A 13,230-nucleotide genomic window follows, 5' to 3' on the forward strand; every position below is an offset into this window, starting at 1 on the left:
GATCCTTGAATATTAACCAGTTTCTTGGGCTCCTCTTCCCTCCAGGGCTTTACCCCATGCTACTTTACTAGAGTAGAACCCTGAAGAGGCCAAAGTCTGTTCTCCTGAAGTCCAAGTTAACAAGCTTGCCGAGCACCCTCCTCACTGCCCTAAGGTTCTTGGACTTCCTGATCACTGCAGCCAAGGAGCCCTTGAGCTTCACATTCTCCTTGCAGTAAGAACAAGGTCCAGCAAAGCCCCTGTCCTCATTGGCTCCTTCCTCTATCCCTTGGAGAAGAAAGTCATCATCAAAACATCCCAGAAACCTCCTGGAAAGTCTCTCTCATCTTTTTCACTGGTGTTTAATTCTACCTCTGCACACTTGTATAGTTCTTGAGACCATACTCTGCTTCCTTTTGGCCTGTCATTCTGTTCTGCTATTTCAGATTCCATCTGTGTGTCTTCACTATTACAACCACCCCTTTCCTTTAAGCAGTTCTTTTGCCTCAGCTGCCTATAACATTAACCCTGATTTTCAGCCTTTTAAGCAACCCAGGTTTCAACTCTGTGTAAAAATTCTGGTCAAACAGCTCCTTCACAGGCCAAGCCAGGCAGATCAAGCTAGGGTGTACTCTAGTTGCTCAGAATAAGGCAGCCAGTGTTATACTGCAATTTTCATGAAGTAGCCGTAACAAATGCAAAGCTTCATTTTTATGGAAAAATCAAAATACCTAGGCGTTTGACACATGTCTCTGAGCAAAAAATGTCCACAACCAGCATTTTGAATAGCAAAGAGACAAGTATTTAAAACCCTGATATAGATGTCTAAAAGATTTATTGTTCTTCACTTCATCTGCTTCCTTATCCAGAATTCCCATGCAGTTTCTGGTGCCACTAATAGTTGTTCTGAATTGAAGTTAACTGAAAGTTATGGAAACAGCATGCCACAGCTAATTCTTACTGGAATTCAGAAAGATGAAAATATAGATACCATTAAGGGTTTTAATGAAGTGTGAGAAGAGTTACTGCTGCCACAATTTCTATATTCCATTATTGGAATATAAAAAGAAACAAAGTTTCTATTTCATTGGGGATGAGCCTCTTTAAACAAGAAGTAAGCAACAAGACAAGAGGTAACGGCCTCAAATTGCACCAGGGAAGGTTTAGACTAGATGTCAGGAAGTATTTCTTTACAGAACGGGTTGTTAGGTGTTGGAATGGGCTGCCCAGGGAGGTGGTGGCGTCCCCATCCCTGGAGGTGATAAAGAGTAGGGTCAACATAGCGCTGAGGGATCTGGTGTAGTTGGGAACTGTCTGTTCAACTTCAACTTCAACTTCAACTGTCTGTTGGGAACTTAGGTTAATGGTTGGACTGGATAATCTTCAAGGTCTTTTCCAACCTAGTTGATTCTGTGATTCTGTGAAAGTTGTCTTTGCAAGAAGAGTTGAAGGTCTAGAAATCAAGCCCAATATTTAACTGCTGGTGGAGTAAACTTTGAATATTTTCCAGCTATATTCCAGTATTACAAACAGCAAGCAATTAAAAAAGTCGAGTAATACACAAAAAACCCCACAAAGATTAAAAAAAATCTAACTCAGTAGTCCTGTCTCTACACTACTCAGTGGGTCTTTAAAAAAAAGTACTGATGATGGCTTATTAAATGAAAGAAGTATGATAGCTGTAATGGAAGAGTGTTAAAGCTTTTATATAGTATTTCTAGAAAAGTCAGTAACAGTTTTTTCAACTTGTTATAAAAAAACCCACTCTGAATCCACTGATTTAGGAAAAACTGCTTATGTTGATCACTTTTCTTTTTCAATAACATCTGATTTTGAGCAAGTGACAATATTTTTTGCCTTTGCAAATGATGTAAAACACCTAAGTTACAGGGATAATTCATGATTTCTGGATAACTAACACATTGCCATATTAGAATCAAAGTTGCAACCAAAATAGGAGGCAGAACTAGAAATAAGTATGTGTTAAAAAGCCTATATGTTCTTCCACTTTGGATTTAGGATAAGCATGTTAACCTGGTTCCACCTTCTGTTTTAAAAACAACTGATATTAATTTTAATTGTGGCTGTTGCTGACTTGTAAGCTACACTTGGCTGAAAACAATATTATTTTTAATATACATTGAACTAATATATGGCCAGGCACATCTGTAATGAGACACCTCGCTGATGTTTCTGAATACACATTCCTTTTTATACATATGCAAACATGTTTCCTTTGCAAAACAGCACTGTATTGTGTATTAGGACAGAGGATGGCTTATTTCACAGTCCAGTGGAACTGAAACTCATGACAAGGTATTAAACAAGCATTATTTTCTGAAGATTACAACAGACCCACCAGTTCTATGGAAGAATATTTATTACTCCAATTTACTGCACATAAACATGCAAATTAGTGCCTGTTGTAAAATACTTTATCTAGTTAATCTGCTAAGAAATAAATTTATACACTTTAGTGCCCTTCTAATAAAGGAATGCATTGGATGTCCATGTTGTGCTGACAGTGGGGAGCTGCAGGGGCTGCCCCATGCTGGGCACAGCCACTTCCAACTGGCTCCAACGGACTTGCCACAGGGCAGAGCTGAGCCTGCCAGCCAATGTCATGGTGTGGAGCAGAGGTTTACCTGCAGCCCTTGGAGAAGATCATGGGGAAGCAGGTTGTCCCCCAGCAGCCTATGGAAAACCACAGTGGGTCAGATATCGACAATGCAGCTCATGGAAAACCCATGCAGGAACAAGCTGCCTAGCAGGAGCTTTGTGTGACTTTGTATCTCATCATCCTACTCTAGTTTTAACTGGCAATAAATTAAATTAATTTTCCCAAAGTCAAGTCTGCTTTGCCTGTGATGGTGACTGGTAAGTGAACTTCCTGTTTTTATCTCAATCCACAATCTTTTCTGTTTTATTTTCTCCCCTTCCCGTTGAAGAGGGGGAGTGAGAGAGTGTCTGGGTGGGCGTCTGGCAGCCAGCCAAGGTTAACAAACCATAAGGAAAAGACACAAAAAATGAGATTGTAACATGCCACTGTTCACTGGCGTCTTTCCCTGACAAGTTCCTTTCTTTTAGATATTCCTACTGGGAATCCAGATGATCTCAAAAGATTTGGAAGAAATCCCAGAAGATTATTCTGTTTCAGCAAGAGTCTGCCAAAGGGTCCAACTGCTTCTATGTTCTATGAAAAGTAAAGGAACTATTTTGTAGCTTTGGTTCTCAGCCTACCATCCTCTGGAAACCTGCATTTCCTGAAAAAGTCTAGAACTATCATTTCAGGATTTTTCTCATCTTAGCCTTGGCCTCATAATTTCCAACCTTAGAACCCTGCAGAGTAAGGTACACTCTCTCTCTCTCTAAAAAAAAAAAAAAAACACATCACCCTGTGTTTTCTTTTGTCGCACAAGGTTACAAGCCAGATTTCTTGGTAGCCCGACAACAGGTATCTTCTTTTCCACAGTCTTTTACTCCTTAATGATCAAGCACAGTTGCATGTACCAGAAACAGTGTCCATGGAGCCATGTCTTTCCCCTCCAGAATGAGGAACAGCTTTGTAACGGAAACTAGTGCATCCATGCATCAAAATGGCTCGAACGAAAAAGAAAGTTTGACTACTTAAGAGCATAAATATAAAAGCAGAGAACTGTCATGTTTTTCAGACTTGGCCTAGCCTGCTCACACTCCATTTCAAGCTTGCCCAGGGCCACCAGCATCTTTTTGCCTCCAACAAGTGATGCCCAGATTAACCTATTAGTCCATAGAGACTTGCATTTCTAATTCTAACGCATACAGCTTCTTTCTCTCCTTATATCTGCAATGATTGTATTTTCAAATTAGCAAACAAACACCAAGTAAGGCAGGGGACAAAAAGCCAGCAACTAGAAGTGTCTACTCTTTTCTTCAGCTTGTCACCGTATCTATCTTCCCCATAATGGATGGAGATGCAACACTACTGCAATATTATTAATGAAAACATGTTGGAAACCTCAGTTAAAATCCTTTCATCCTTCCAGTGAACTGCATTTCTGCTAATCTACCTGTCTTCCTGGCAATAGTTTCCCCCCAGTTTTTGCATTCAGATCCCACTTGACAGATTTTCTACCTTATCTACCCCCCATCTTTTCAAATTTAATAATTTTTTAAAAAAGTTTATTCTTACCAGCGTCACTGACAGATTCATAACCCTTCCAAACTGATCAATATAGTAGACATTATCCTGGTACCAGGAATCAAGGTGAAGATAATTATACATGCCAAAAGCACGCATGTGGTCAAGGGTGTACTGATCATCACGAAGTTTCACTTCTGCTACAGCTGGGGGGAAAAGAAAAAGAAAATACCATTTTAACATTGATTTATTATTTAATAAATTAAAGTTCAAACTAATAATTTAAAAATAATCCTTCTTTAGTCCATAGATCTGTTTATTTGAATAAAAATACATTATGTATACATAGTTCAAAATTTCATCATAAACTTGGAAAGGTCACCCACACTGATGGTCACTACAGTCACTCACTGTGATCATGTAATAAATACAACCATTTACAGTGGCCTATTGTGGTGGGTTGACCCTGGCTGGAGGCAGGTTATATTATCACTCCCTTCTGCAGCTGGACAGGGAAGAGAAAATATAACTAAAGTCTTGTGGGTCAAGATGAGGGCAAGGAGAGATCATTCAGCAATTACTGTCATGGACAAAAGAGACTCAACTTGGGGAAACTAATTTATTACAAATCAAAGCAGAGTAGGATAATGAGAAATAAAACCAAATCTTAGAACACCTTCCCCCCACTAGTCCCTTCTCCCTGGGTTTAATTTACTCCTGGTTTTCTCTACCTCCTCCCCCCGAGAGGTGCAGGGGGATGGAGAATGGGGGTTAAGATCAGTTCATCGCACGTTGCCTCTGCTGCTTCTTCCTCTTCGTGGGAGGTCTCCTCACGCTCTTCCCCTGCTCCGGTGTGGGGACCCTCCCATAACAGACAGTCCTACGCAAACTTGTCCAACATGAGTCCTTCCCACAGGCTTCTTCAAACTGCTCCAGTGTAGGTCCCTCCCACGGGGTGTAGTCCTTCAGGAACAGACTGCTCCAGCGTGGGTCCCCCACAGGGTCACCAGTCCCGCCAGCAAACCTGCTCCAGCGTGGGCTCCTCTCTCCATGGGTTCACAGGTCCTGCTAGGACCCTGCTCCAGCATGGGCTTCCCACAGGGTCCAGACTCTTTCAGGTGCATCCACCTACTCTAGCATGGGCTCCTCCACAGTCTGCAGGTGGAGATCTGCTGCACCATTAACCTCCACAGGCTCAGGGCACAGCTGCCTCACCATGGTCTGCACCACGGCTGCAGGGGAATCTCTGCTCCGGCACCTGGAGCACCTCCTCCCCCTCCTTCTTCACTGACCATGGTGTCTGCACAGCTGTTTCTCTCATATATTTTCACCCCTCTCCTCTTCTGCAGTTGCACAGCTTTTCCCCTTCTTAAATACGTTATCCCAGAGGCGCTACCACCATCACTGATGGGCTCAGCCTTGGCCAGCGGTGGGTCTGTCTTGGAGCCGGCTGGCATTGGCTCTGTCAGACACGGGGGAAGCTTCTGGCATCTTCTCACAGAAGCCACCACTGTAGCCCACCCACTATCAAAACCCAATACACTTACACTGTCTCTTCCCATCATGTGTTGAGATAGAATTTGTCAATAACCCTCACAAGATGAAACACACATGCAACAACCATGTAAAACATCCTTTTAAGTCTGCTTTGGAAGAGCACACATCATTCCTCATACATACCTGATGTTACAGTAAGGGGAAAAAAAGTCTGCTCTATGGTAACTCCAAGAAAAAAAACAGGCAAAAGAAATATCCTGTCTAACTGCATGGATTTCATAGGCTTAAATTCTGAACCAAGCTATCAACACTTGCAAGGAAAAAGATTAAAACAGTACAAAGCAGAATTAATACATGGTCATTACAAAAAAAAAAAAAAAAAAAAAAAGTCTTTAGTACTCCCACTGAGGTTGAAATCTCGAGGAATGTCCATACCATCAAAATTGCAGACTAAGCTTTTTCTAACTGAAAGAGGCTACAAGGAACAGCTGTTCACTATAATGGTACCTTCTTCAAGGCAAGAAGCATGCTACCTACAATCATCCACTTGAGCAAGATTTTTCCACATAGAAATCCTCTCCTCAGCTACCAGTAATCAGAACTGGGGTTATCTTTCTAAGACTAACTAAGTTTTATTTGAACTAGATGCAGCAATTTCTTCCTACTCCGTATAGAGACCAAGGAGCTGTAGTCCCAACATATCAAAATGCAGAAAATGCTCAAGTTTTAGAGAAGATATTAGCAGAGGTCTAGTCCATCCTTCTACAAATAGTCTCAGACAGACTGGAGCTCCAGTTAACTCTCCACTACAGTCATCCCAGGGTCCTCAGCTTCCCCGCAGGAAGTTTATCTTGAACTTCACACAGCAAGCAAAATCTTTTAGAACACTGATTCTCAACCTGTGGTCTGTGGACCCCTGGGGGGCTGCAATGTCATCACAGGCTTAAAGCAGGAGTGGAGAACATCCAGCCCAGAAACGTTTGGTTTGGCCCGCAGCAAGCACTATGCCTCCTTCTCTCACAGCCTCCTCTCCTCAATGCTCCTCTCATACTCAAGCCCCTTCCCCTGCCTGCGCTGACATGCTAATATATTCGGTGCTAGTATTGTTTGTGGGACCCACTTTCACTAGGCGGTTTTTCTCTTAAAGACATTTTCTTAACCCAACGGCCCTCTTTAGGGCCACAACGGGGCTGAAGTCTGTTCCTCCAAGTGGTGGCCGTGGGCCCATAAACAAAAATATATGGTGATTGAACACAGACAAACAAGGGGGGAGGTGAGAAAAATTGTAAAAAGTTTTAATCAAATTTTCATGTAAAAACTGGCATCAAATTCAGAATTAGCATGTTAAAATACCATAATACGGGCCATTTGAGCAAGAAGAGTGTTGATGCTATTATTTTAAATTCATATGGAACCACTGAAATGAAGATATTAAGAGTGTGTGCATTAACAGATTAACTTATTTCCCCTTCTCTCCAAATTTGAAGATCCTTCATGAGAAAATTGAAATAAATATTTGATGCAGTCTAGTGCTTTCAATCTTGAATTAAGTCCTGGTGGTCCACGGCCACAGAAGATATTTAAAGGGGGTCTGTGGTGAAGGGAAGGTTGAGAATCTCTGTTTTAGAAAGTTATAAGTAAACTCCATGAGCCCACCATGATTAGCCTTCAAACCCGGAGTATGGATGAAGCACCTCAAGGCTGATATTTCTCATGGCAACAGGTATTTTAGTTCCTACTTCTTCAACTTCCACTCTTTTCTGCTCAGAAACAGGGCAAAGCTATTTCCAGTATTTCACTTGCATCCACCCCTGTAACAGGAGCCCTTCACAAGTCTATGCAGCAGTCCTCATCTTAGATTTCTTACACTCCTCTTTAGCATCTACTTAACATCTACTGAAGAAGCAGTAGTTTATTCTACTCTGTCAGAACACCAATTACTGCAAACAGTAGTTCATTTTGCAGAGCAATCAGCGCCAGTGCAATAGCTAACACAATACCATTAATCAGATAGTCACTAAATGGCTCAGAACTGACCCCATTAGAGATACTATTAACATAAAAGTGGCTATAGGAAACAGTACAAGATTATACTGTCTGATTAATAAAAAATCCAGTCATACTATACAAAATGCTTGCAAAACGACAGTATAATTAGCAATTAGTCTCCTAATCACTGTTGATATGTGCAAACCAACAGCATTAATTCCATTCAGTATAAAAAATAATTATTCATATTCAGTACACAGGAGGGATTTCCATACCTCTGCAATTAATAAATTACTGTTTCTCAAGTCATGGCCCTTAAAAAAAAAGCTAAAATATCAACAAAGAAGTGAGAAGAAAATATACCTGTCATATTGGGAGAGACTGCTACCCATTCCAACTTCTACTTTAACTAATTAGAATATTTTACAGTAAATTACACTGTAAAAGAAATTAGAAGAATGTGTTGTGAAAACACGTTTTAAAGCTGTTTGCTCAACCAAGCTTTATCAGATATATTCTTCCCAACACCAAGAGATGACGTGAGTAAACAATTAAAACCAAACCCAAATATAATCCAGGATAATTATTCCCCAGCGAAACCAACGTCATCTACTTCCTGTACATTAACTGATCTTTTGAAATTAGAATACACATGCAGAAGCACGTAAAGCTTTTTTAGCAAACCTGAAGGTTTTTTAGAAAACCTCAAATAGTCTTATTTTGTAAAGCTGCCCTTTTCCACTTTTCCTCTGCCTACCCCCCCCACCGAAACATTGCTACTGTCAGAACTGTAACTAAAACACATACAAATAGTGAAAATAGTCCAAACTAGATGCTTCCTAAAGCAAATGTATAAGCTTTCAAGAAAATTATTGGAACAATATACTATTGATTAGCTGACTGTAAGGTGACAAATTTCTAAAACCTGGAAGAACATAAATAAATCCTCTATCCTTTAGCCTGTAGTCCTGACAAGCCCTGAATAACAAAGGGTCAGGAACAGGACATCCAAATCCCTTGCATAATTGCAGTATGTAATTAATTCTTCATAAGTAGAACTCAGAAACTATACAATCTGTAGGTGATTTTAAACCAGGAAATTAAACAAATGTGTATTGTAATGTCATGATACACTTTAAATAAGATTAACAACTGCTTGCAGAATGTATCTTGTACAGATAGCTCTCTGCTAAGACGTAATTAAAATATTCCATCCTCAATTAATTGAAACCCATTTTGTCATTGAGTGAAATCTGTGCACAAATGCCACTTGCTATCACATACCATGTGCTCAGATAGTTTATAGAAGGTTTTACACTAGGATGAAGTTCATTCCTTCCTTTCTACAGTCTTCTAGGTTCAAGTTTTCTTGATGGTCCTTGGACAAATGAGGAGAAAACCAACAGAGCTGAGTGCAAAAAAAAAATAAGGAACAAAAGAGAGAAGAAATGAAGACTTTTAATAAAGTAAATTCAGAAAAAGAGAAGTTAATATAAAGGGAAAAGAAGAAATACTTCAATCATTTTATCACCTTATTCAGTCACAGTTACAAACTTTTAGTTTTTTGTTTGGTTGTTTGGTCCAGATGTTTTACTAATTTTTTTTTTTTGCTATTTGGTCTGAGGTTGTGGGGATTTTTTGTTTGTTTGGTTGGGTTTTTTTGTTTTCTTTTGTTTTTTAAGAGTCAGACTAATTTGCTAGCTTCAGTTTTTCAGGTTCAATTAACAAGCAGCAGTTAGCAACAGCAATTCAACAGAATGATACATGGCCTCCTTGAAATTTCTGATAAATATATCTGCACTATTAAAACCCAGGAATATTTACTCATACTCCATCATACCAGAAAGGAGAGCAAATATAAAGAATGTATAAATTAAATCTCAGCTTTCAATATTATTTCCCAGCAACCCCATTTAGGTGGTATATTTGAGACCAGTACCAAAAAAAAAAAAAAAAAAAAAAAAAAAAAAAAAAAAAAGCGCCACCTTTCTAGGATTGTATTTATCTCCACCTCCATACTTGAAAAAAGAGACTCAAAATAGTTCAAAGATAATTTTCACTCACACCGCCTTTACTTAAAAGCAAAAACACTAAATACAAAGAACCTCAAGAATCAACAGGAGTAAGACGTGCTAACCTAACTGGATTTTATTTTAATTATTACTCCGCACTGAAAAAAAAATCCCCTCTGAATAAAGAACACTATCAAGGGACTTATACTTTAAATGAACAGTGAAATCTTAGATCTGCCATCAAACACTAAGAAGCTGAAATGGGGGGGGGGAAGTAGAGAACAAAGGATGAGAGTTGCCCCTCTCCCTCTTTTTAGATGTGTTACTGAATACATAAAACCAACTTTATAATATCGGAAAATATGTAAAAAATATGTAAAAAAATTTTATCAACATATTGTTTTGGGGCATTGAATGTTATGTCTTGTATGTCATACTTTGTATGACTTATATATACTTATATATCATACTTATGTATCTCATGCTTGTATGTCATACTTTGTTTTGCAATGCCACCCAGTGGACACAATTTAGTACTTCATACACATTTATCTACTAGTAGAAGAGATCACATTATTTTCTAGTATGAGGGATAGAAGGATATCTGAATGCTAACAAATCTATTTAACAAATATGTTTTTACTGTTAATGGCAGCATCATTTCATTGCAATCGTTAAGTAAAAGTGCAAGGTTTGTTTATTCTACTGCTATGTGTTAGTATACTAAACACAAAAATTTACTGTTCAGTAAACACATAGCTTGCTGAAAACAAGAACAGGCAGACAGATACCATGCAATGAAGTATTTTTCTGCCTGATCAAAATACTTACACACGTGTGAAAAGTAAATGACATCTATCATGCACTAAACTGAAAAAAAAAATTGAATGAGATCCAAAAACTAGTAAGGCATTTGTGAAAGTACCATTACAACAATGCCTTGATTTATAAGCTGACTTGTGCCAGCTGCAAGAACCATTTTAACAACAGTTCCAAGGCAGAACCTGCCTCCATATTATCTTTTTCTTTCTTAAGAAATTGAAGTACAACACAAGAACAGATACACATGTGCCTGAGACTTAAACTTAGATTTATGAACTACATCTGTAAATCACAGAATCATCTAGGTTGGAGAAGACCATGAAGATCATCCAGTCCAACCACTGACCTCACACTGACAGTTCCCAACTACACCAGATCTCTCAGCACTATGTTAACCCGACTCTTAAACACCTCCAGGGACGGGGACTCATCACTGCCCTGGGCAGCCCATTCCAATGCCTAACAACCCCTTCTGGAAAGAAATACTTCCTAATATCCAGTCTAAACCTTCCCTGGTGCAAACTGAGGCCAGTACCTCTTGTCCTATCACTTGTTACTTGGTTAAAGAGATTCATCCCCAGCTCTCTGCAACCTCCTTTCAGGTAGTTGTAGAGGGCGATGAGGTCTCCCCTCAGCCTCCTCTTCTCCAGAGTAAAATGTCTGAAGGTGGCTCACAGTTTTTTAGTATTTTCCATACATTAAAGACTTTTTTCTATATTTAATTTTTCAAATGGAAATGGAAAATGCAAATGGAAATTTGTTTGAAACACATCAGTGCCTTTGGCTCCATAAAAAGACATAAACACATGTTTTCCATGTAGCATTACTAATGGGCAGCTATGTGAATGGGCAACTACTTTTCACTGAAGTACAGACTTTCCAGTCTAAACATGCTGCAAATAGGGCAGTCATTTATTAACACCATTTTTTAAAAGAAGTGATAAAAAAAACAATAAATGCACATGGTGAAAGGAATGCACCGTCTGCATATTCTCCTGGTTTGCAATAAGAGCTCCATGTTTGAGTGAATGCTTACTATGCGTTTCAGCTGTTACTGTATCAAAAAGCATACACTACATCATATGTATAATGGTTCTGCCAAATAGACAAGATAAAGAGGAAAGGCATGAGAGATATCCACATTTAAAATTCTAAATTTTAAAAATTTAAAAATTCTAAAATTTTAAATTCTAAGACTCTGGGAAAAAAAAACGAAAAGGAGTCGTTGTTACATCTGACCAGTGAAAGTCAAGAACACAGTTCTCATTCTTTTAAAAATGTTGTGCATCTTACACATGCTCCCTGTTGGAGACAAGGATTTGCCCCACAATCACTGTGTTGGGCTTTGCTGAGATCAGATCAGGTCAGAAGAGGTGACAGTAAATGAGACGCTCTTTGTTCTCTCCAAAGGTTCAGTGATCTAAAAGAAAAGCATTACAAAGCTCAATGCAAAGGAAGAATGTGAAAATAAGTTATGGGAATAAACTAAGGAAAATAAGGAGAAAAATAGACAATTTAGGATTAAGAGTTTGGAATTAAATGTATAATAGCGTGGGACTCTTTACTAGTTGAAACATGTTACCAGGATGAGAGATGTGAAAAGAGAATGACTGTGAAAGTGTAGATTAACTAAAACAGAATGGGTAGGAGTAGGGAAGAAATACAAGAACATACAAATCAGAGTATTTAAAAGGGAACATGAGATATCAAAATTTCACCATTCTTTTTCACTGTGACCATATATTTAAGAAATTCACTAGAAAATTCCCCTCTACCACAGATCAAATAAATAAATAAATAAACAAACAAACAAACAAATAAATAAATAAATAAATAAATGTTTTCAATTTTTTCTGCTTCAGCTGCACATCTGACCACAGCAAATTCCTGGCAACCACAGTTTGACAGTTAAAGGCAAATCAGACCTGAATACTAAGTTTTACACAACGGTCAGAAAATTAAGCTCATTATAGTCCACATGAGCATGACAACCACCAGAAGCTGCCCCACAATACCACGTGCTGCTATCCACCTGCTCCAGTAGTAGCCTGCATCAATTCCATGTGTCAATTTTTTTCGGTCATTTCATTTTATAGCTAGCAGTGAAATTCATAAAAATGGATAATTATAAAAACATAAATTGACATATTGACAAAGAAGACATATTGAAGACAAAGAAGAAATATTGACAAAGAAGATTAATGCTTAATACACAAGTTTGTAATAATACTGCATAAATACTTCAACTACAGCTGAGTTAACTCAGTTCTACTTAAGAAGGAACACCTATTTCTATTTATTGTCACTTATTCAAGGTACTCTAAACCTCATGTGTTCATCTTACTGCCATGAAATTTGGGTTGCCACACAGGCAGAAGTTCAAATCCCAAGTCATTTGAGACAAGCACTGCTGAAATATTTTCCTGGAAAACAAACAAAAAATTCAACAGTCTTTTTTACACTAATCTTCCAGATTCTGCTATCACAGTTCTGCATACAGTTGTGAACAAAATCATAAATTAGTCATGCTGAAAGTGTTCCTAAACATTTGACCTTTTTTAAAACTATTGTACTTTACTCTCACTTTGAGGAAATAAAATCAAACTCTTCACTCAGTGACAAATATTAATTAAATAACCCACAAGCTACTGAGTTCTTCATCACATTCCTGAGACTTTTAATCTGCTCACAAATGTGCTGGAAAGCAGAAGTAAGTCCTTGGCCTTCTCACAGAGTATTAATTTCTTCACCCATACAGTAATTTGAAAAAAACACAGCCTACACACCATCCACAGTCTCTACAATTCAACC

The 13,230-nt window shown here is 38.5% G+C and overlaps 1 protein-coding gene across 1 annotated transcript in view; it reads right to left on the reverse strand.

Annotated features, from left to right (window-relative positions):
• Window positions 1–12,169, reverse strand: part of NUDCD1 (NudC domain containing 1) — a 52,806-nt gene extending 40,637 nt beyond the window's left edge. The window contains exons 1-3 of the mRNA XM_026842610.1: window positions 11,659–12,169; window positions 8,870–8,993; window positions 4,151–4,305 (exon numbers count right to left, since the gene is read on the reverse strand). Coding sequence (XP_026698411.1) covers window positions 4,151–4,258 — 108 coding nt within the window. The 5' untranslated portion in view covers window positions 4,259–4,305; window positions 8,870–8,993; window positions 11,659–12,169. The remainder of the gene's footprint in view (window positions 1–4,150; window positions 4,306–8,869; window positions 8,994–11,658) is intronic.
• Window positions 12,170–13,230: the final 1,061 nt, after the last annotated feature.

Source organism: Athene cunicularia, assembly GCF_003259725.1.
Source record: "Athene cunicularia isolate RWA chromosome 2 unlocalized genomic scaffold, athCun1 chr2_part1, whole genome shotgun sequence".
In the NCBI taxonomy this organism is placed as follows: domain Eukaryota; kingdom Metazoa; phylum Chordata; class Aves; order Strigiformes; family Strigidae; genus Athene; species Athene cunicularia.